A 20,746-nucleotide genomic window follows, 5' to 3' on the forward strand; every position below is an offset into this window, starting at 1 on the left:
GCAGAATGAAGCAAAAGCAGAAACAGAACCCAGTGCTTAAGGGGAATTGGAACGTGCTGTCCCGACAATGTTAAATTTAGTGACTTGGCTTCCCTGTATTTCAGGAAGCACTGTAGCCATTGGCATGAAACTTTTACATGACATTAAACTGTATGTTCTGAGTCTACAGAACTACAATAATTGCATCAGCCACTTCTTTTGAAAATACAATTTTAAATTACACCGCTAAAATTTTTTGTACGTTATCCTAAATAATTTTAATTATTCATAACATTATGTTCTTCTTTCAGTTCAGTAGACACAGGATATGTGTGTAATTAATCCCTGAAATTCTGAATACTCTACACGAAAACTAAATTTTCAGGAACGGCTTCTAAAGTTTCAAAAGACTGTAACTTAATATATGTTCAATTTTTTTTATTTTTAGTAACACAGAAGCACCCTGCACCATACTGTATATCATCCTCTTGATCTTTTTCCAAGTTTTTCTTCTTTTGGACTCCTTGGTGACCAACTGTGCTGCAACTCTGCTTTATCAATGAGAACCTTGTCCATCCGTTCAAGTTCTCTGATGCAGTTTGCTCCAGGATTAATTCCCATATGCTGTAGCAGTTTCACCCTACCAATGTTGTTGTCATTAAAAGCAATAACAGCATCAATGACCCCCCACTTTAGTGAGTCTGAACATGCAGACACTTATTCAGTGATTCAGGATTTGCCAGGTCTCTGTAAATAGGTTTTATGATACTCATGGCTGCTGCTGGGAGGGAATGTTTAAGGGTACTGGGCATTGCGGTAATTGCACCAGGAATCACATCCAGGAGGGCAAAGGTGGTTTACTGGTTTTTCATCAGTTGACAGTCTGTGGAAGAAAGTAGCCCATGCTGCCTGCTTCATTTTCAAAAAATCCTCAGTATTATTGCTAATGGCCATCCCATAATACTGCTGTAGTTCATCAATCATTTTGCCTGTCAGCCTGCCTCTTATGGTTTTACCAACAGAAAATTTTTTGGCTCTCAAACTTTGTTTCAACTTCCTCAACCTGGTGCCCATCCTCTTCTTGACATGACATGACATTTAAACCTTCATAACACAGCAATCCATAGCCTTCTATATCAAAAATTATCGATTTTATTAGATCTTGAAGTAATGCACGAAAAATTTTAACGTTTTCAACTGGTGTAGATTATATTTTAAAAATAAAATAAAATACTTCCCATATGAGTTTATAATTAATATATATATCATTTTATTCAGAAAATTGAAAATTTTGTAATGAGATAAAAATCCGAAAACGTGAAAAAAATTTTTTTTCCCATTCTAACTACCCTTAAGTAACCAGTAAATGAGCATTTTGTGCCTTTATTTCGCTGAATTGACATGTAAAGTTTAATGTAATCTGTCTTTGTTTAGTTCATTGCCATGGGACATTGTCCATAGATTCCACTATGATCAGGAGAGAAATAATATTTTATTTATTTCTTATTCTTATTTATTTCTTATTTATATATTCTTAATATTTTAAGAACATAGAAAAATGCTGAAGATGACACAACAGCTGAAGTCAAGGATGACTTAACTTCAAACAATGGAACCTCAGGTTGGAATATCAACAATATATTGAAAAAATAGATTGCTATTCATCATAAAGATGACACGCTGAGTTGCAGAAACGCACCACAAAATACACTTACACATTACCTTTCGACCAAAGCCTTCATTAGGAAAGGAGAGACAGACAGACAGACAGACAGACGCACGCACGCACACACGCTCATTCACACTAGCTACACCTCATGCAAGCATGACCACTACCTCCGGCAGCTTTAACTGGAATTATTCCGCTAATGTGTGTCTGTCTGTTGTACCTGCTTGCAACTCAACAGTTCATCCCTACAGTGAGATTCACTCTTATCTTTTCCTCATATTGATAATGAATCTGAACTTCCACTTCCATATGAGGGAGGGGGAATGAAACAGAAAGCAAGCATGACTACTGTTACACATCAGTCTTGGTCTGTCTGACAAAGGAAATTTTAAATAACAAGGAAAAGCTGTCTCATCATAACATATTACCTCATAAAACTGTGGAGCAAAATACAATCATGACAAGATATTATGTAAAACTAGCAACCATTCTTACCTGGGAGACAATTACATGATACAAAGTAACTACAATGGAATTCAAGTGGCGTGAAAATCAGTAACATTCAAGCACTCATTTGGCAACAGCAGTTCCTATACTTATTTTTTTGAGGAGAGAATGGTCCACGGAAATAATTAGTTTGTAATGTTAACAAATTTGACAACATGTAACTGGGTGAGTTCATGAGTTCTACAACACCCAAATATCTCGTCTTCCAATAAAATGGTATCTCAACCAGTGCCTCAGAAAAAAATTAATGCTCCCTGAAAGTAGGCACCAGTTTTAATAAATCATAATTTAGGCCTGCAGCTGGTTGTATTTGGTATCTTCCACTAACATGCAAAATAAGGGAAAGGTAACCACTCAACCATAGAGGAATGGTGCTTGGTGCACAGAAACACATAACAGAACCACACAGACACTGATGTTCTTACACTCGCAGTAGTAGCAAGACTGATTACTGAATATTGATTATCGAAAGCAATTGCCTGAGCTGATGGAGGGGAGGGGGGGGGGGGGAGGGGAGGTGTAGGAAAGGATGCACATGCAAGTGGGGTGTAGCAGGGTAGTGTCAGGCAGATCTTTCACCAGATGACTTAGTGGCTGCACAACAGGAGTGGCTGCACAACAGGAGTGGCCGCACAACACGATGAAAGGAGTTCAGAATGTAGAGTATGTAAGGGATAGAGAGAGGAGGAAGGGGAATGGATGAAAGGAGAGGGAGGTTGTGATGAAGAGAGGGAGGTAGGGAAGGAGGGAGGGGGGAGAGAGGGGGGAGAGAGGTAGGGAGGGAAGGAGGTAGGGAGGGAGGGGGGGGAGAGGGGGAGAGAGAGAGAGAGAGAGAGGGGGGGGAGGGGGAGGGGGGAGGGAGGGAGGGAGAGAGAGAGAGAGAGAGAATGGGTTGGCAAAAGAGGGAAGAGGGGTTGAGAGGGAGGGAGGGAGGGGCTGAGAGGGAGGGAGGAAGGGGCTGAGAGGGAGGGAGGGGCAGGGAGGGAGGGGCTGAGAGGGAGGGAGGGGCAGGGAGGGAGGGGCTGAGAGGGAGGGAGGGGCAGGGAGGGAGGGGCAGGGAGGGAGGGGCTGAGAGGGAGGGAGGGGCAGGGAGGGAGGGGCTGAGAGGGAGGGAGGGGCAGGGAGGGAGGGGCTGAGAGGGAGTGAGGGAAGGAGGGGCTGAGAGGGAGTGAGGGAAGGAGGGGCTGAGAGGGAAGGAGGGGCTGAGAGGGAGTGAGCGAGGGAGGGGCTGAGAGGGAGTGAGCAAGGGAGGGGCTGAGAGGGAGTGAGCGAGGGAGGGGCTGAGAGGGAGTGAGCGAGGGAGGGGCTGAGAGGGAGTGAGCGAGGGAGGGGCTGAGAGGGAGTGAGCGAGGGAGGGGCTGAGAGGGAGTGAGCGAGGGAGGGGCTGAGAGGGAGTGAGCGAGGGAGGGGCTGAGAGGGAGTGAGCGAGGGAGGGGCTGAGAGGGAGTGAGCGAGGGAGGGGCTGAGAGGGAGGGAGGGAGGGAGGGAGGGGCTGAGAGAGAGGGAGGGAGAGAGGGGATGAGAGAGAGGGAGGGAGAGAGGGGATGAGAGAGAGGGAGAGAGGGAGGGGATGAGAGAGAGGGAGGGAGAGAGGGAGGGGATGAGAGAGAGAGAGGGAGGGAGGGAGAGAGGGAGGGGGAGAGAGGGAGGGGGAGAGAGAGAGGGAGAGAGGGGATGAGAGAGAGGGAGGGAGAGAGGGGATGAGAGAGAGGGAGGGAGGGGATGAGAGAAAGGGAGGGAGAGAGGGGATGAGAGAGAGGGAGGGAGAGAGGGGATGAGAGAGAGGGAGGGAGAGAGAGGGAGGGAGAGAGGGGATGAGAGAGAGGGAGGGAGAGAGGGGATGAGAGAGAGGGAGGGTGAGAGGGGATGAGAGAGGGAGGGAGGGAGGGGATGAGAGAGAGGGGATGAGAGAGAGGGAGGGAGAGAGGGAGGGAGGGGATGAGAGAAAGGGAGGGAGGCGGTGAGAGGGGGGAGAGAGGGGATGAGAGGCAGGGAGGGAGGCTGTGAGAGGGAGGGAGAGAGGAGGTGAGGGGGAGGGAGAGAGGAGGTGAGGGGGAGGGAGAGAGGAGGTGAGGGGGAGGGAGAGAGGAGGTGAGGGGGAGGGAGAGAGGAGGTGAGGGGGAGGGAGAGAGGAGGTGAGGGGGAGGGAGAGAGGAGGTGAGGGGGAGGGAGAGAGGAGGTGAGGGGGAGGGAGAGAGGAGGTGAGGGGGAGGGAGAGACCAAGTTGGGGGAGGAAGAGACCAAGTTGGGGGAGGAAGAGACCAAGTTGGGGGAGGAAGAGACCAAGTTGGGGGAGGAAGAGACCAAGTTGGGGGAGGAAGAGACCAAGTTGGGGGAGGAAGAGACCAAGTTGGGGGAGGAAGAGACCAAGTTGGGGGAGGAAGAGACCAAGTTGGGGGAGGAAGAGTGGTGGGAGAAGGCAGTACCCAATCTGTATGGGGAAGGTGTGATGTGGCCAGAAAATAGAAGGTGAGGCAGTGGGAAATAAGTTAGCAGAGGTTTAGACCATGGGGATTGTGAGGGCACAGAATATGCTGGAGGGACAATTCCCACCTAAACAGTTCAGAGAAATCTGTGCTGGATAGAGTATTAAAATGGCCCATACAGTGCAGCAGCTGTTTAAGTAATTAGTGCTGGGACATGCAACATGTTTGGCAAATGGATGGTCAAGTCTGCAGTTTTCCACATTTTGGTGGTGGCCATTCATGTGAATGGGCAACTGATTACTTGTCATGCCCACATAGAATGCTGTACACTAACTGCTGCATTGGTTACATATAACATAGCTGTTTTCACACGTGGCCCCACCTTTTATTGCCTAGGAGATGACCCTGACTGGACTGCGATATGAGGTGGTGGGTGGAAGTATGGGACATGTCTTACACTTGGGGCAACCACAAGGGAATGACCCACATGATGCAGGATTGGAGTACAGGTGGACAAGGATATTCTGGAGGTTAGTTTGGTAGCAGAACATCACTTTGTGTGATGTAGGTATCATTTTGGGTACGATAGTCCTTATCTCAGGGCATGAAGAGAGGTCGACAAAACCCTAGTGAAGGACATGGTTGAGCCTTGCAAGGCCAGGATGGTACTTCATGATTGGAGGAGTTCTGATTGGTGGCTGGCTAACTGAGTTACTGGTATCAGAAGAGATAGCCAAGGGGATCTGTTTATGGACGAGGCGGATATTGTCTGTCAACGAAGGCTCATGTAAGGTCATCAGTACAGTTTGACAACACCTGCTTTCCACTGAAGATGCAACATCCAGGAATGACAATGCTGTAAGGAAGACACTTTCTGACACGCAATAGGTGACAGCTGTCAAAGTGGAAGCACTATTGGTGGTTAGTGTGCTTCATATGAATGGACGTATTTATGGTGCCATCTGAGAGGTGAAGATCACCATCTAGGAAGACAACTCGTTGAGCTGAGAATGACCGGGTGAAGCGACCGGGTGAAGCGGATTTAAGAGTAGGTGTTGAGGTTATGGAGAAAGAAGCAAAGGTTATCCTACTATGAGTCCACATCATGAAAATGTAATCAGTGAATCTGAAGCTGACAAGGAACTATGATTCCTCTATATAGCTCATAAATATGCTGGAATATGATGTTGCAATGCAAGCACCCATGGCAGTTTATAGATTTGAGATTTGGCCTTCAAAAGCAAAATAATTGTGTGCCAGGATGTGATTGGCAAGGACGATTAAGAAAGAGAGAGTTTGGTAGCAGGAGGACATTGGGGCAGTTAATGCTCCATGGCCTTGTGGTCATGGGCATGGTGGATGTTCGTGAATGAGGACATTGCATCCACAGTGACCACCTAGGAGTCTGGTGGGAATTGGACATGAAGTGTAGAAATATAGTGAAAGAAGTGGGCTGCTTCTTGAAAGTTGGATAGGAGGTTATGAACCATGGTTTGGAGGTGGTGTTGGGGACATTGCTCCCAGCCACAACGAGAGAACCTATTGGAGCTCTGTAGGTTTGGTGTAGGGTGTGGGGGGTTGCTGATGTGAGGAGAGGGGTCAAATCAGGTGACAGGTTTTGGGACGGACCTAAAGCCTGATGAGCTGCTGGAAGTCCTCTTGGACTTCTAGGATGGGAACATGACCTTATGGATTGTATTCAGAGCTCTCAGAAAGTTGACAGATACCCTCGGCCACATAGCCATACAATTCATAACCACTGTGGTGGAGTCTTTGTCTGAAGGAAGGATGAATGGTTTTCAGCCTTCAGATAGCTGTGTGTTCCATCAAAGTGACACTGGACTCACTGGGGAGGGATTTAGGACAGGAAGGTGAGGCCAGGCTTGAAGTGAGGAATTCCTGAAAGGTATGGTCCACAGCTCGTGGTCTTGCAGTAGCATTCTCGCTGCCCGCACATGGGGTCCCGGGTTTGATTCTCGGCAGGGTCAGGGATTTTCCTTGCCTTGGGATGACTGGGTGTTGTGTCGTCATCATCATCATTCATCCCCGTTATGGTCGCAGGAAGGCAATGACAAACCACCTCCACTAGGACCTTGCTTAGTCGGCAGCGGGAGTCTCCCAAATTGTCCCCTACGCTCCTCGGAGTACGGGACCTCATGATGATCATCATCATCAAACGGAATAACTAGGTGGAAGGGGAGGAAGATCACGATTGGAGGGATGTTGGAACTACTTTGACTGGCTGTTGTCAGTGGGAGGTGTGGCGATGAAACGTTTCCACTGCACGGAACGGGTAAAGAAAAGTACGTCCTTTAAAAGTTCAGCATTTTTCAACTTAGGTTTTTGGCTAAAGGTGAGACCTTTAGAAAGTACGGAGACTTCTGCAGTGCTCAGAGATTCGGCAGAAAGGTTGACAACAGTGCTACGGGATGGGTGTTTAGAGGTGGTATGTTTTGTGGAAGGGGTGGTGGTGGTGGTGGTGTTTGGGGATATGGAAGGCAGAGCAAGTCAGCAAGGTATGGCCAGGGTTCAAATGGCTCTGAGCACTATGGGACTTAACATCTATGGTCATCAGTCCCCTAGAACTTAGAACTACTTAAACCTAACTAACCTAAGGACATCACACAACACCCAGTCATCACGAGGCAGAGAAAGTCCCTGACCCCGCCGGGAATCGAACCCGGGAACCTGGGCGTGGGAAGCGAGAACGCTACAGCACGACCACGAGCTGCAGACGGTATGGCCAGGGAGCAATGAGGGTTTGGCAGAGGGGTTGGATCAGAGTGGCAGGCTTGTTCGAAGATACAGGTAATCCCACACGGGCATAGGGCAGGAACAGCTTGGGCAGCTTCCTCAAGTGGTGCTGGAAACGCTGTTACAGCTATTGAAGGGCGAGCACCTTTATTGTCGTAACAGAATTACAGAAGTTGCCGTTAGAGAGTAAAAGGATATAGCACCACAACACTAATGACTTGAACAGCTGCTTCACTACATAGGCCATTTATGTACTCCCTTCCAACACAAGTTTCTCTGGACTATGCGAGTGGGAATTGTCTCTCCAATGCATACGCCACTCTTGCAATCCTCCTGGCCTAAACCTTTGCTAAGTTGTTTCATCACCATCTTCCTCTCCTCCCCTCCCCATATCTACCTGTTTGCATGCTCTGAACTGCTTCCGTCTTGTTGTGCAGCCACTGAGTCATCTGGCGAAAGACTTCTTCGCACTACCCTACTAACCCCTCTTTGCCTTACCTTGCTAAACCCTCTTTGCCTTACCCTGCTAACCCCTCTTCGGTTCACATGTCTTTCACTACCCCTTCCTTATCTCAATCAACCCAGGCAACTGCTTTCAATACTCAATCTTCTATATACTGGTAATTTTTTTGTGCAGCATGGTCTGGTATCCATGCTCCATTATACTTAACCGTATGAGCTAAGTTTAATGTCTGAAGAAGGCAATATGCAACTTTTAATCTGATCATGCCTCGTGAAACACTAGTGTCTAAGCCAATCTTCAAACTGAGAAATGATTTACCGAAGATTTTTAAATAAAAAATTGCCTCTCCAGCAAATAGAAATTATGTGAGACTGTATGTTTGCTGTTTGATCACCATCCATCAACACACAAAAATAAAAATAGTCTGTAAAAGAAATAAATATATTAATTAAAACATACCCAATAACATTCCGAGATGTGCTGTGAGGAAATGACAGTCTCAGTATGTCAATCGCTTCACCCAGTAAATCCTTCAGCAGTGGTTCAACAAGCTGTGATAGTTTTCGTCCAACACATGGTGCAACACGATGTGCTGCAGGCACTATGTACTTTTTTGCTCGCAGAAAATCTAATTTATCCACCTTGCAATACAAAGGAAAAATTGAAAACCCTATATAACATTATAAATGTATGTACACTGTAAACATTGCCTACTGATACGGTTTAATGTCAAAAATGGTATTTTTTCATATTTAAAATCTATTTGATGATGATATCACAAAAAATTAAACAAATTACAAATAACAACCACAATTAGGCACTGCAGTAAATATCACTTGTGAAAGAATGCAAATAACCTTAAATATTACCTTCACTGCTTTGGGATCAACCAGCAATTTTTGCCTCGAATTGTAAATCTGGGGATATCTCCGCCTTAAGCTTTGGATTACAGCTTCAGAGCACAGAGCTTGTAAGTCTGAGCCACAATAACCAACTGCCTGTTCTGCCATTGAAACTAATAAAGATGGTGGAGGTGGTTCCTGCCAACGGCTGACATGGATGCGCAAAATTTCTTGCCTTTCCTGTAACAGACAAAAACGAACATGACAATTATTATACATGTAACTATGAAACATTACATCTACTATATGTTTGTAAGACATTACACCCCCCGCCCGGGCCGCGTGGGGGAGGAAGAGGTTGCAACACCGTATCTTGATATAATTCTACGGGAGATGCCACAGGAACAATGAAGTAAAGTAATAAGATGTCCATGCACATTTCTGGATATGAAGTATATGCACGAGATCAAGCAAGTACCAGATTCAATGACTGTTCACTCTGGCAGGCAATTTCATGTGGCAACATCTATCAGGTGCTGACAGTGTCAAACCCTTTCTTGTGGCAACAACCACTAGATGCCATTACACACAGCCCCATGTGGTTTTTCACTTTCTGTGAAGTACAGCTGTTTTTGAAGACAGCATGGTTATTAAATCGAATTGTCATACTGACTGACTGACTGTGATGACATTAACTATACAAGAAGAAGATGGATAAATTCTAAACTAAAGTTGTTCAGATTTCCCTTAAATGACAATAAAATGTTACATAGGCAGATTCTGAATTTGAGCTAATTCATGTTGACATCATGAAGCATTGCAATTCCTGTACAAGAACTTTATTAAATTTCTGCATTCTAGATCACTTTTTATACTAAAGTGAGAGCAAAAGTGAGTAATTTGTTGGTTCTTTCTGCCATTCTATGAGCATTTAGTTTGGAGTGATGAAACAAAACAGGACATAATAAATATATCATTACAAGAATGCTTGCAAATATTGAGGTTATGCATTTTCTACAATGTTGTTTTACACTGCAAAAATGCTAAATGCTACTAAAGAGCACGCAACACATGGGGATTTGTTTCACTTACAAAGCAAATAAAGTCTTGTAAAAAAAAAAAAAAAAAAAAAAAAAAAAAAAAAAAAAAAATTCCCTGCTATAAAATGTGTGGCTCTGAATATCTTTACTTCGTTGTCCTTGCATATTTGAGCAGCTAATGTTGACAAGCTTCAATGGTCTTCCCATAGGACATATAAGAAGGCTGCAATATCGCATTTTCCTTCAAATTCCAAGAGGGAACCCAAAATGTAATCTAATTAAAATTCTGTAAAGGTAACAATATAAACCAGAAAAAAAAGTAGCAGGTAGAATTCAAATTTCTAGTGGAATTAACGGCCAACTCAGATGTAAAGTAGTTGTCGTGCGCAAACTGGGGGCTTCTGAGATATACAATTTAGTCTTTTACATTTCATTAGCATTATAGATTAAGATTTTCAAAAGGACTGCAACTGAAAGGAGCTTACCATGCTTCAATCTAGTTTGATAATATTTTTAAATGCTGTTAAGTGTTATATTTGTGAAAAGTTGACTGGAACACTAATTAATATACAGCTTCTTTTTTTTTTCTTCTGTTTCGAATTCACAAAGGTTTGAACTTTAAAGTAAATTGCGACAATTTTCATCTCTAAATTTTCAATGTCTAAGAGCTCACTACAAATTTCTGGAAATAAAGATGTAATAAATATTTTGCTTTAGGAAACTATCTTACCTCTCAATGGTGAGAGTCTGGAAAATTTATGGCTTATCAAGTAAGTGTCCTTATTCCATTAACATGTTTCTTTGTTTATTCAGAGAGTTCCAGTGTTTTATATTACAATGACTGAAAACATGACACTCAATACAATGTATTACAAACATGCTAAAGACAACAGCAATTCTGCAGGACAGTTATTCAACACTTCCTTGTCATTTAGGAAAATCTATTATCAAAGTGTGAACATTTCTGGTTGAAAGTACGAAACACTAGTTCTCTAAAAATGAATAGTGGCAAAACAGACTTGCATAAAGAGTTATTAATGTGAATTTTAACTCTTGCTATCAATTTCTGTTTAAAGACGAAAATACACATGTGGACATCTGAAATAAATTTAGAACTTCATAAGCATTACCTTCTTAGCTGGTAGAGGGAAGTAGAGCTCCCGATCAAAGCGACCAGGCCGCCTCAAAGCAGGGTCAATTGCATCAATTCGATTGGTTGCACCAATGACAATAACATCACCCCGGTTATCTAGGCCATCCATGAGGGCAAGTAGAGTCGACACTATACTAGCGTGTATCTGATCTTGTTTAGAAGAACGAACTGGTGCCAAACCATCAATTTCATCAAAGAAGATTATGGACGGACGCATCTCATATGCCTGTGAAAGTACAACATTGCCATTAAACACTACAGAAGTAACTTAATACAAAAACACAGCATAACTGAATGTGATGCCTTAATATACCTGTTCAAACAAAAGACGCAATTGTCTTTCCGATTCTCCTACCCACTTATTAAGACAATCTGCTCCTTTACGCATGAAAAATGATACTTTTCGATCACCCTGACAACATTCATTTGCAAGTGCCCGAGCGATTAAGGTTTTTCCTGTCCCGGGAGCACCGTGGAAAAGAACTCCTTTCGGTGGCCTTATACTGAAGCGATCAAACACTTCTTTGTATAACATTGGGAAAACTACCATCTCTTTTAGACAACGTATATGCTCTTCCAAGCCACCAACGTCCTCAAAGCGTATGCTCGTATCTAACACGACGGGATTAACATCGGCGAGTTTTTTGCTGGCTTCGTGTGGCCTACTACTCACAGGAAGATCATTTGTATGTATGTTTATGGGAAGGCAACTGTAAAAAGAAGCAAAGTATCATTAACATCTCATTTAAGGCACAGAAATCTTATTTTATTGCATGAAATTTTGCTCCTTTCGATTCCATTATAGTTTACCGTGTCCTGCTTTTGCCGTGGCCCTTCACTTTTTTCCTGTCAAATCTTTCTTCTTCACTGCTGCTCGATGAACTGTCATCGCGGTGTCGTCTTCGTCTGACAGACGATAAAACTGTACGGAAGATTCGGGACGATCGCCGTGGTGGATCTAAAAAATATTAATGCCATTTTACTGTTGAAGAAGTCCACATCTGGGTTCCAAACTTTGAATAAATACATGCTATTTATAATTTTACATATACTGCTTACACCCCTCAGAACCTGCCATAGCCTCAGGCCAGTAGCAGGGTGCCATTATTTCGCCATATCCCAAACAGTGGGATTTGCGTGCAAGGATGAAAGCGACATCATTGGGGATTGTTTAGGCACTGTGTCCTCAAATTTCACTTTACACTCACCAACATTCACCTGGAACCTCTGCACAGTAGGTTTTGTCTTTCGAAGGTGGTATTTTTCCCTCCGCACTTCCACTTCTTCTTCAGAGTCTGACGAAGTCTGGCTGCTTTGTGAGTCACTTGCATCATCACTATCTTCTGAAATAATACAATTGTATGTTATTTAGCAACTTCATATTAATCACTTCCCACATCTGACTGATTCTAAAAGACATTATACAATGGAGTAACACCAGGTAGGAATATCAACAATGTAGGAAAAGATAGATTACTACTTATTGTAAAGAAGACACGTTAAGTTGCAGATTGCACAGCTTTTGGGCACAACCACAGCCTTCATCAACAAAATAGAGAAACACACACAATCAAGCACACCTCAGGCATACATTACTGCCAACTCCGACCTGCCAATTGTGTGCATGAGGTATAATTGCTTGCTTTTGTGTGTGTGTGTGTGTGTGTGTGTGTGTGTTTCTCTTTTGCTGATGAAGGCTGTGGCCGAAAGCTGTAAGTACACACCTTTTAATGGTGCCTGTCTGACTTTTTTTTACAGTGAGTAGCAATCCCCTTTTCCTATGTTGTTGTTAAACAATAGAGTAATTGACACACAAGTCACAAACGTGTTGCTGTCATCCATTCACAGATTATTTTGAACACCATGGGCATGGTCCTGTAGGAGGTGGTATGCCGTTGCCGTCCTCCGACCTTTGAACTGACTTATCCAGGCAGTTATAGGGCGACCTACAGTTTGATGTGGATTCTGAACACGATGCAACTTTGCATTTTTCACATCGAAAGACATTTCCAGAGGTTAAAGAAGTGTGAAGAATGATTAAAAGAAAATCTCTGAAAGTTTGGAATTTGAAGTTAATGTTTCCAGAATTCAAAAAACACAAGAGAAAGACAATTGTATTCAACTGATTTAACTTGCAAATATTTTTGAAATCACTCATCATGAGTAGAAGTCAATAGCTGAAGTTTAAACTCCAAAATAGTTCATAAGGCATTGCAGGGAAAATACTATGCACAGACTTAGTTATGAGTAAGTATAGATTCCAAAGACCAGAAAACACTGTACCAGGTAGGATTGACAGAGGACATCGAAAAAGTGCAAAGAAGGGCAGCTTGTTTCGTGTTATCGCACAATAGGGGTGAGACTGTCACTGTTATGATAAGCGAGTTGAGGTGGCAGTCACTGAAACAAAGGGAGTTTTCTTTGCGGTGAGATCTATTTACGAAATTTCAATCACCAATTTCCTCCTCCGAATGCTAAAATATTTTGTTGACACTTACCTACGTAGGGAGAAGTGATCATCATAATAAAATAAGAGAAATCAGAGCTCAAACGGAAAGATTTAGGTGTTCCTTTTTACCACGCGCTATTCGAGAGTGGAATGGTAGAGAAGTAGTATGAAAATGGTTCGTTGTGAACCCTCTGCCAGGCACTTAGATGTGAATTGCAGAGTAACCATGTAGATGTAGATTGTAGTACTGGCTAGTTCATAGTTTCATGCATATTCTTTGCACTAGCACCACACGAGTCAATTGTTCACGCGATTGTTCGAGCAACAGCGATAAAGTAATCGAGCGCTTTGTTGTACCAGGATATCTTGAGCTTGTTTGATGGCAAGTTTCATTTGCCCATCCCTAGCCTCCCAAATTCTGCAAAATAAATCTGCACATGACCTTAGTAGCTAAAGCTTCACCTGTTAAGACGACGCTGTATTTCTCAAAAACCATCAGGTAAATATGGTGACTTTCAGAGTTCCGGAAGCATTTAAAGAATCTACAAAATTCTAAGGCAGAGGATTTTCCTATTCCAAATGATGATTCATTTTACTGGGAAAACATGACCAGACACTACATTATTTGGTCAAAAATGGTATTAATCAAAACAAAAATGCTGATTTTTCCAAGTCCACATGGCGATATGAAAACGGATCATGGCAGCTTTACAGCGAAAAGCTGTTTCAGAGGGTTTTGGTGAATGGGGAAATTATCAACAGTGAATAACTTGTATATTCTCCTAGTCAACGATCATTGTTCTGTACATTTCAATTTGCAACTTTTGGTTTCAGTGATTGGAGCCATGCTGGAATAAGAATAGCTGAACATGAAACTTCTACCTCTCACAGAGATTGCTTGTTAAAATTGAAAAACAAAGGAAACAAGGTGAATACAATTAACAAATGGTTGCTCACCCGGCATTAGCATGAAATTATGTATTGAGTCAATGTGCTAGGAAGCGTTGTTCCTGCAGTTAAAAAGCTGGCTTCTAGGGGTCTAGCATTTCATGGAGACAAAGGGTGTTTAGCTGTGTAAATAATGGAAATTTCATTATGTATCTGGAAATGACTGCAGAGTATGATTCTGGTTTTGGCTGAGCGTATAGCATGGTTTGGTAACTCTGGAAAAGGGTGTACTTAATTCTTATCACCAGTAATTTATTAAACATTCATACGTCTCACAGGGATAACTGTGACTCAAAGAAGAAGTAATTAAGTTATTTCTTCTAAATATTTTTCAGATCAGATATATCACGTAATGACTGTACTTAATTCTTATGACCAGTAATTTATTAAACATTCATACGTCTCACAGGGATAACTGTGACGCAAAGAAGAAGTAATTAAGTTATTTCTTCTAAATATTTTTCAGATCTGATATATCACGTAATAGAACCTTTTCTTCATTCCATGCTCAGCTCACTTGGTGAAACTAGTTGGCTCACGAGCTGCACAATGCTGCAATACGGTTTTTTGAGTTAATTCAAAGTTTAGCCGGTTTCTTTGTACATTTGACAGGTATATGGAACATTTTTTGATTCTGCGAGTATGACACTGAAGTCACCGTGTACAGCTCAATAATAGCATGTAAGGATGTTTGTAAGGGTTTGAATTCAGTTTGGAATGCACTGTTTTCTGCATTAAGAACAGTTTCAGAAAATGAGAGTTGTAGAGTTAGATGTGAAACTTGAAGCCTTCTTAGAAAGTTAAGCAGTATTGAAGCAGCTTTCATGATAGTGCGGGGATGTATTCTGTAACAGTGTGGGTGGGGGGGGGGGGGGGGGGGGGAGAGAGAGAGAGAGAGAGAGAGAGAGAGAGAGAGAGAGAGAGGAGAAGAAGAAGAAGAAGAAGAAAGAAAGAAACCACCACCTGCAAGCTGAGATATAGACATTTCTACTTTTGTTGAAATGTTTCACACTCTTGCAATGTTTTTAGCTGAGCTTCAGGCATCTTTTTAATTTCACAAGGATTCAGCTGAAATGAAGTTTATGGGGATATGGTATTCGAAATCAGTTCCATGTCCTTCGGCTGCTGAGAATCAAAAAAGGAAATGAAACATTTAAGCACAAGAAATTCTTTGATGAATCATCTGACCCGGGAGAAGAACCCAAATGTCCTGAAGAAGAAACAGGGTCAGAATATGTTGAGATCTGGAGAAGCGTGAATATGTTGTATTGGTTCAAATGGCTCTGAGCACTATGGGATTTAACATCTATGGTCATCAGTCCCCTAGAACTCAGAACTACTTAAACCTAACTAACCTAAGGACATCACACAACACCCAGCCATCACGAGGCAGAGAAAATCCCTGACCCCGCCGGGAATCAAACCCGGGAACACGGGCGTGGGAAGCGAGAATGCTACCGCATGACCACGAGATGCGGGCGAATATGTTGTATTCTAAGATCATACAAACTCTACAGGATAGGTTACAGAAGACACAGAGAATATAACTTCAAGACTTTAATTTCTCTCAAATGTCACCAAACTAGAAGCTGTTCTAATTTATGATGCTGCAGAGAAACTTTATTATATGGCCACTTTCACAATGAACAAACTGACTTCGTAATTTATCACGAAATGGTACAGTATGTTGCTTCACACTGGAGACAATGCTGATGTCGAAACTTTGCTATAGCAATCACATTTAGGTCTTCAATATTTTGTCAGCCGAAGGACATAAACCATTCCAATTCTTGTTTATGTCTCATTCTTTACCAGGCAGTTAACTTAATCCACTCATGCTACAAGATACAGCACAAAATTTCATTGGTATTTTTACAATCATCAACTAGGGATGGTTGAATTAACACACACTGAGACCTCAATTATTTATGGCACACATGTATTATCTGCAAGAATAATAAATGTGTTTCGCAGCCTCATTACGGAAACATTAGGCTTAACTCAATGCCTGTTTTTTACTTCTTATAAATTGTAACTAATTAATACGTACAAAATGAACTGTAGTTCATCGTCAAAAGTCCAGTTCACTCACTAAAAGAATAAACATACTCAAATACAGCTCAACTACAAGCTGAACAGGCGAAAATTTCTTCTACCAATCGGCTGACTGCAAACGGAAACATGAGAAAGGTTCAACAAACACTGTTTCCCACAAGGGAGACATTACACACCATAATAGTAAACAAGTAATATATTATTAGAAAGCATGAGAAGTGACAGAAAGAAGTCAAGAGGTCTGAGATAAAGGATGGACAGATGAATGAGGAACATGAATCGTGTGAAAACGGAACAAACAACAAAAATTGGAAGGAAGAAGTGACGGAGGAACATCAAACTAAGTAAAGAACAGAAGACACGAAATTGCAGAATAAACAATAAATGAAGATAATTTAATATGAAAATGTAGAGGATAATAAAATAAAAGAAAGTGGAAAAAAGACAAAGAGAAAGAATCTAAATCATCTGTATAGTGGTGAAGCTATCAGAGCCATGAACAGTGTCTTAGCACACTGTCTATGAAAGCAAACTGTCTGCCAGCAATACATACTTCTGACATACGTTCAGTCATCCTAAGGGGCAGTTCTGCTGACATAAAAAGCTGAACAACACGAGCATGTGTAACCTCAACATGAAACTTCCCAACTATCAACCAATGAGAAATACTGTATGTTAACCAAACCCAGAGCAAATGTGGAATTACAACTTACTTGCTGTGATATCTTAAGGGTTTACACTTGTTATCATTACAATCTCTATCCATTTTCTATAAACCTTACATTCTTTCAATCTGCCACAAATGAGTGTAAAATGTCTATTTTCTTTCTATGGTATTCATTTCAGTTTAACCTTGTTTAAACATTTCATTTGTTACGTAAGTAAGATGCTGTTACCAACAAATATAATATTAATTCAACCAAGATAGTGATTTATTGTTTCATATTTTAACAAAAATAAGGCATTTGCCAATTTGAAGTACTTTTTAAACCTTACAGTCTCTACTAACATTGTCCCACTGAAACTGGAAAATGTAAATAATGAAACACAGCACCAATTACTTATTTTTTCTTGTGCGGCATGACACTTTTCGAGTATCTATTCTTGTTAAGTGCAAATATTTACATAACTATTTTGTGTGGTGCCTGCATATGTGTTGTTCTGCATCTCTTCCACTGTAATCGCCTTTTTGAGGTTATCAGGTACTGTGCCACCTCAGTTATGCAACCCCCCCGCCTCCCCACAGTCACTCACATTGCTTGTTTGTGAAACATCACAAAAAACACACACAAATATTTGCACTTGATAATGAGAATAAATTCTCAAAACATGTCTCACTAAACATGGGGAAAATATCTTAGTTGCTGCTTTTCAGCCAAAAACATCTGAGCAATGCAATGTCAGCAAAGATGTCAACTAGTGCTACAAGTGGTTCAAATAGCGCAAAGGTGTCAAGATGATCAGAAGAATCACAAAGCTGCGCACACAATGTAGAGACAGTTTAGAAATGGTTAGGACTGGTCATGATACCTTTATTCGAATGAACCTATGTAGTTACTCCCATCAGCCACCACACCAAGCAGCAACTGGCAGCAGTAGGATATCGAGGAGGACTAGCTACAACGTTTATTCATTTACTGGTTCAGCCAGCATAATTGTACATCAATTACATCAGTTTTAATCTCCACAAACATTTTTTTTTGTAAAGCATAAATCGCGGGAAAATTATAAATCTGTTCACACAAAATATGGAGTGAAAAAACACTGTAAACATAAAAAATTTGACAGAAACGTAAAAAAATGTTGCAAACAGCAGGAAAACGCTAATTCTGGGAACATAAAAGCAGGGTTACACAGTATATATGCAATGTATTATCTGATGTAACATTACAGGTTTATATTGTTCATTGACAGATTTTGATAATATTATTGTAAAGCTTTGCATTGTTCACTGACGGATTTTGGTATTATTGATGTGACCAACACCTTGTAGAATATGAGGATAATTTTGATTTAATAGCAATTAATAATAATAGTAATAACAAAGAAGCTCAGGGACCGATAGCATGTAGAACAGTTGAAGAAATCCCAGAACTGGATTCACAGTTTAAAACTTACATATTTAACACACCATGCCACAAAATGAAAGTGGGAATATGAGGTTGTCACATCAGACAAAATACTAATACAAATATTGTAATATCAGTCAAAGAAAAACCTGTAAATATCACACACACCATTAATTTTGCGAGATCTTGGTGCAGGCTGCTGCTGAGGATACATCAATCTGCGAGTTGACCGCCTTGGCCGTTTCACTCTTGAGTACATATCTTCAAAATTCTGTTGAAAGGAAGTATGAATAAGTTTGTGCCTATTCTGCATAGCAGTAAAATTAATAATGCGTGATAAATTATAGAATGCATAAAAAGAAAAAGGAAGAAATCCACTGATTAAAATAACTCCAGGATTTAGTCTGTCAAGTTTCCCCAACATGATTAATAGTGAACTTCTGAGTGCTCAGCCAAGATGTCGTTTCCATTTCCTGCACAATATTTCACAATCAACCAAGCCATCTTCTTCAGTGCTGCGAGTTTTGCTAGTATCTGTACTTGTTGCCTGGACTTCCACCACACTGGAGTCCACACAGCGAGTGCACGTAATAGCAAAATTCTCAGCACTTGAAGAAGACGGCCGGATCGGTCATCGAAATATTGTGCAGGAAATGGAAACGACGACTTGATTGAACACAAAGAAGCTCACTATTAACCTTAGGGTAACAGAAAGCTATCTTTATTGATGGTGGTTCACTAACTCAGCTGTGTTCCCAAAGTTCCATATCACTACAGTGTAACCCACAGAGCTAAAAGGAGTGGGTACTTTACATGTGCTCTATCCACCGATTATCTTAGCCAAATGTCACTTGCAAAGTAATTTTATGGGAAGGGGGAATGATCTTCATCCAGTCCGCCCCCCAGTAGCTTAGTGGTCAGCACAACAGAATGTCAATCCAAAGAGGCCGGGTTCGATTCCCGGCTGGGTTGGAGATTTTCTTCACTCAGGGACTGGGTGTTGTGTTATCATCATCATCATCATCATTTCACCCCCATCAACGTGCAAGTCACTGCAGTGGCATCAAATCAAAAGACTTGCACCCGGTGAATGGTCTACCCGACGGGAGGCCTTAGTCACACGACATTTATTTAATCTTCATCCAACAAATTAAGTGATTTCAATATAATGGAAGGAAACATTCCACGTGGGAAAAATTATATATAAAAACAAAGATGAGGTGACTTACCGAACAAAAGCGCAGGCAGGTCGATAGACACACAAACAAACACAAACATACACACAAAATTCAAGCTTTCGCAACAAACTGTTGCCTCATCAGGAAAGAGGGAAGGAGAGGGGAAGACGAAAGGAACGGAAAGAAACTGGAGATCTGGAATGAAAAAAGGCGAAAAGGTGTTGGTTACAGCTGGGCTATGTTGGACTTGGGTTGGTAGACAACGATGTGCATAAAGGTTAGGTGGTTGTGTTGCCGCCAAAACACGTTAAAGGACGGAGAAATTCGGGAAAATTTCGAAAAAACTGCGTGTAGTATATTAAAAGGAGTGGTATTGTGGTGGCAGATAATCAAAATGAGGCTAACAATTGTTTGACGAAGAAATGATGAGGCAACAGTTTGTTGCGAAAGCTTGAATTTTGTGTGTATGTTTGTGTTTGTTTGTGTGTCTATCGACCTGCCTGCGCTTTTGTTCGGTAAGTCACCTCATCTTTGTTTTTATATATAAATTAAGTGATTTATTAGAGGTATAGTGACTGATACGCTACCACAACACAAAACAAATTAAGACTGCTTGCATTATTCGGGGCTATTTCCCATGGCATATTAATGCACAGCTATTTTTGCACCTCTATATGGGCACTTACTAATGCTGCAAAAAGTTTCAACAACATAGATCATCCATTGGTAGTGGATGAAAAGTTTCAAACAAAGTGTTCTTGACGGCAAAAAAGCAGTTAGTGCACAACAGCAAGAAAACCCAAATGCAGAACTATTTTGAGCTGTGCAAGGAACTAATTAAGATTTTTGTGAACTCAAACAGGCCTCACTTTGAGAGCAATCACCAATAACTGAACACACACATGTCTGCTTGTGTTTGCATATGTGTGGATGGATATGTGTGTGTGTGTGTGTGTGTGTGTGTGCGCGCGCGAGTGTATATCCGTCCTTTTTTCCCCCTAAGGTAAGTCTTTCCGCTCCCGGGATTGGAGTGACTCCTTACCCTCTCCCTTAAAACCCACTTCCTTTCGTCTTTCCCTCTCCTTCCCTCTTTCCTGATGAGGCAACAGTTTGTTGCGAAAGCTAGAATTTTGAGTGTATGTATGTGTCTGTTTGTGTTTCTATCGACCTGCCAGCGCTTTCGTATAGTAAGTCAGATCATCTTTGTTTTTAAA

General features: G+C 41.7%; 1 protein-coding gene across 3 annotated transcripts in view; it reads right to left on the bottom strand.

The window, feature by feature from the left end:
* Positions 1–20,746, bottom strand: part of LOC126416110 (ATPase family AAA domain-containing protein 2-like) — a 233,383-nt gene that overhangs the window by 117,099 nt on the left and 95,538 nt on the right. For all 3 annotated transcript variants that reach the window (XM_050083621.1, XM_050083622.1, XM_050083620.1), the window contains exons 7-13: positions 18,523–18,625; positions 12,042–12,176; positions 11,644–11,791; positions 11,147–11,543; positions 10,811–11,059; positions 8,668–8,880; positions 8,258–8,439 (exon numbers count right to left, since the gene is read on the bottom strand). In XM_050083621.1, coding sequence (XP_049939578.1) covers positions 8,258–8,439; positions 8,668–8,880; positions 10,811–11,059; positions 11,147–11,543; positions 11,644–11,791; positions 12,042–12,176; positions 18,523–18,625 — 1,427 coding nt within the window. The remainder of the gene's footprint in view (positions 1–8,257; positions 8,440–8,667; positions 8,881–10,810; positions 11,060–11,146; positions 11,544–11,643; positions 11,792–12,041; positions 12,177–18,522; positions 18,626–20,746) is intronic.

Source organism: Schistocerca serialis, chromosome 8, assembly GCF_023864345.2.
Source record: "Schistocerca serialis cubense isolate TAMUIC-IGC-003099 chromosome 8, iqSchSeri2.2, whole genome shotgun sequence".
NCBI lineage: Eukaryota > Metazoa > Arthropoda > Insecta > Orthoptera > Acrididae > Schistocerca > Schistocerca serialis.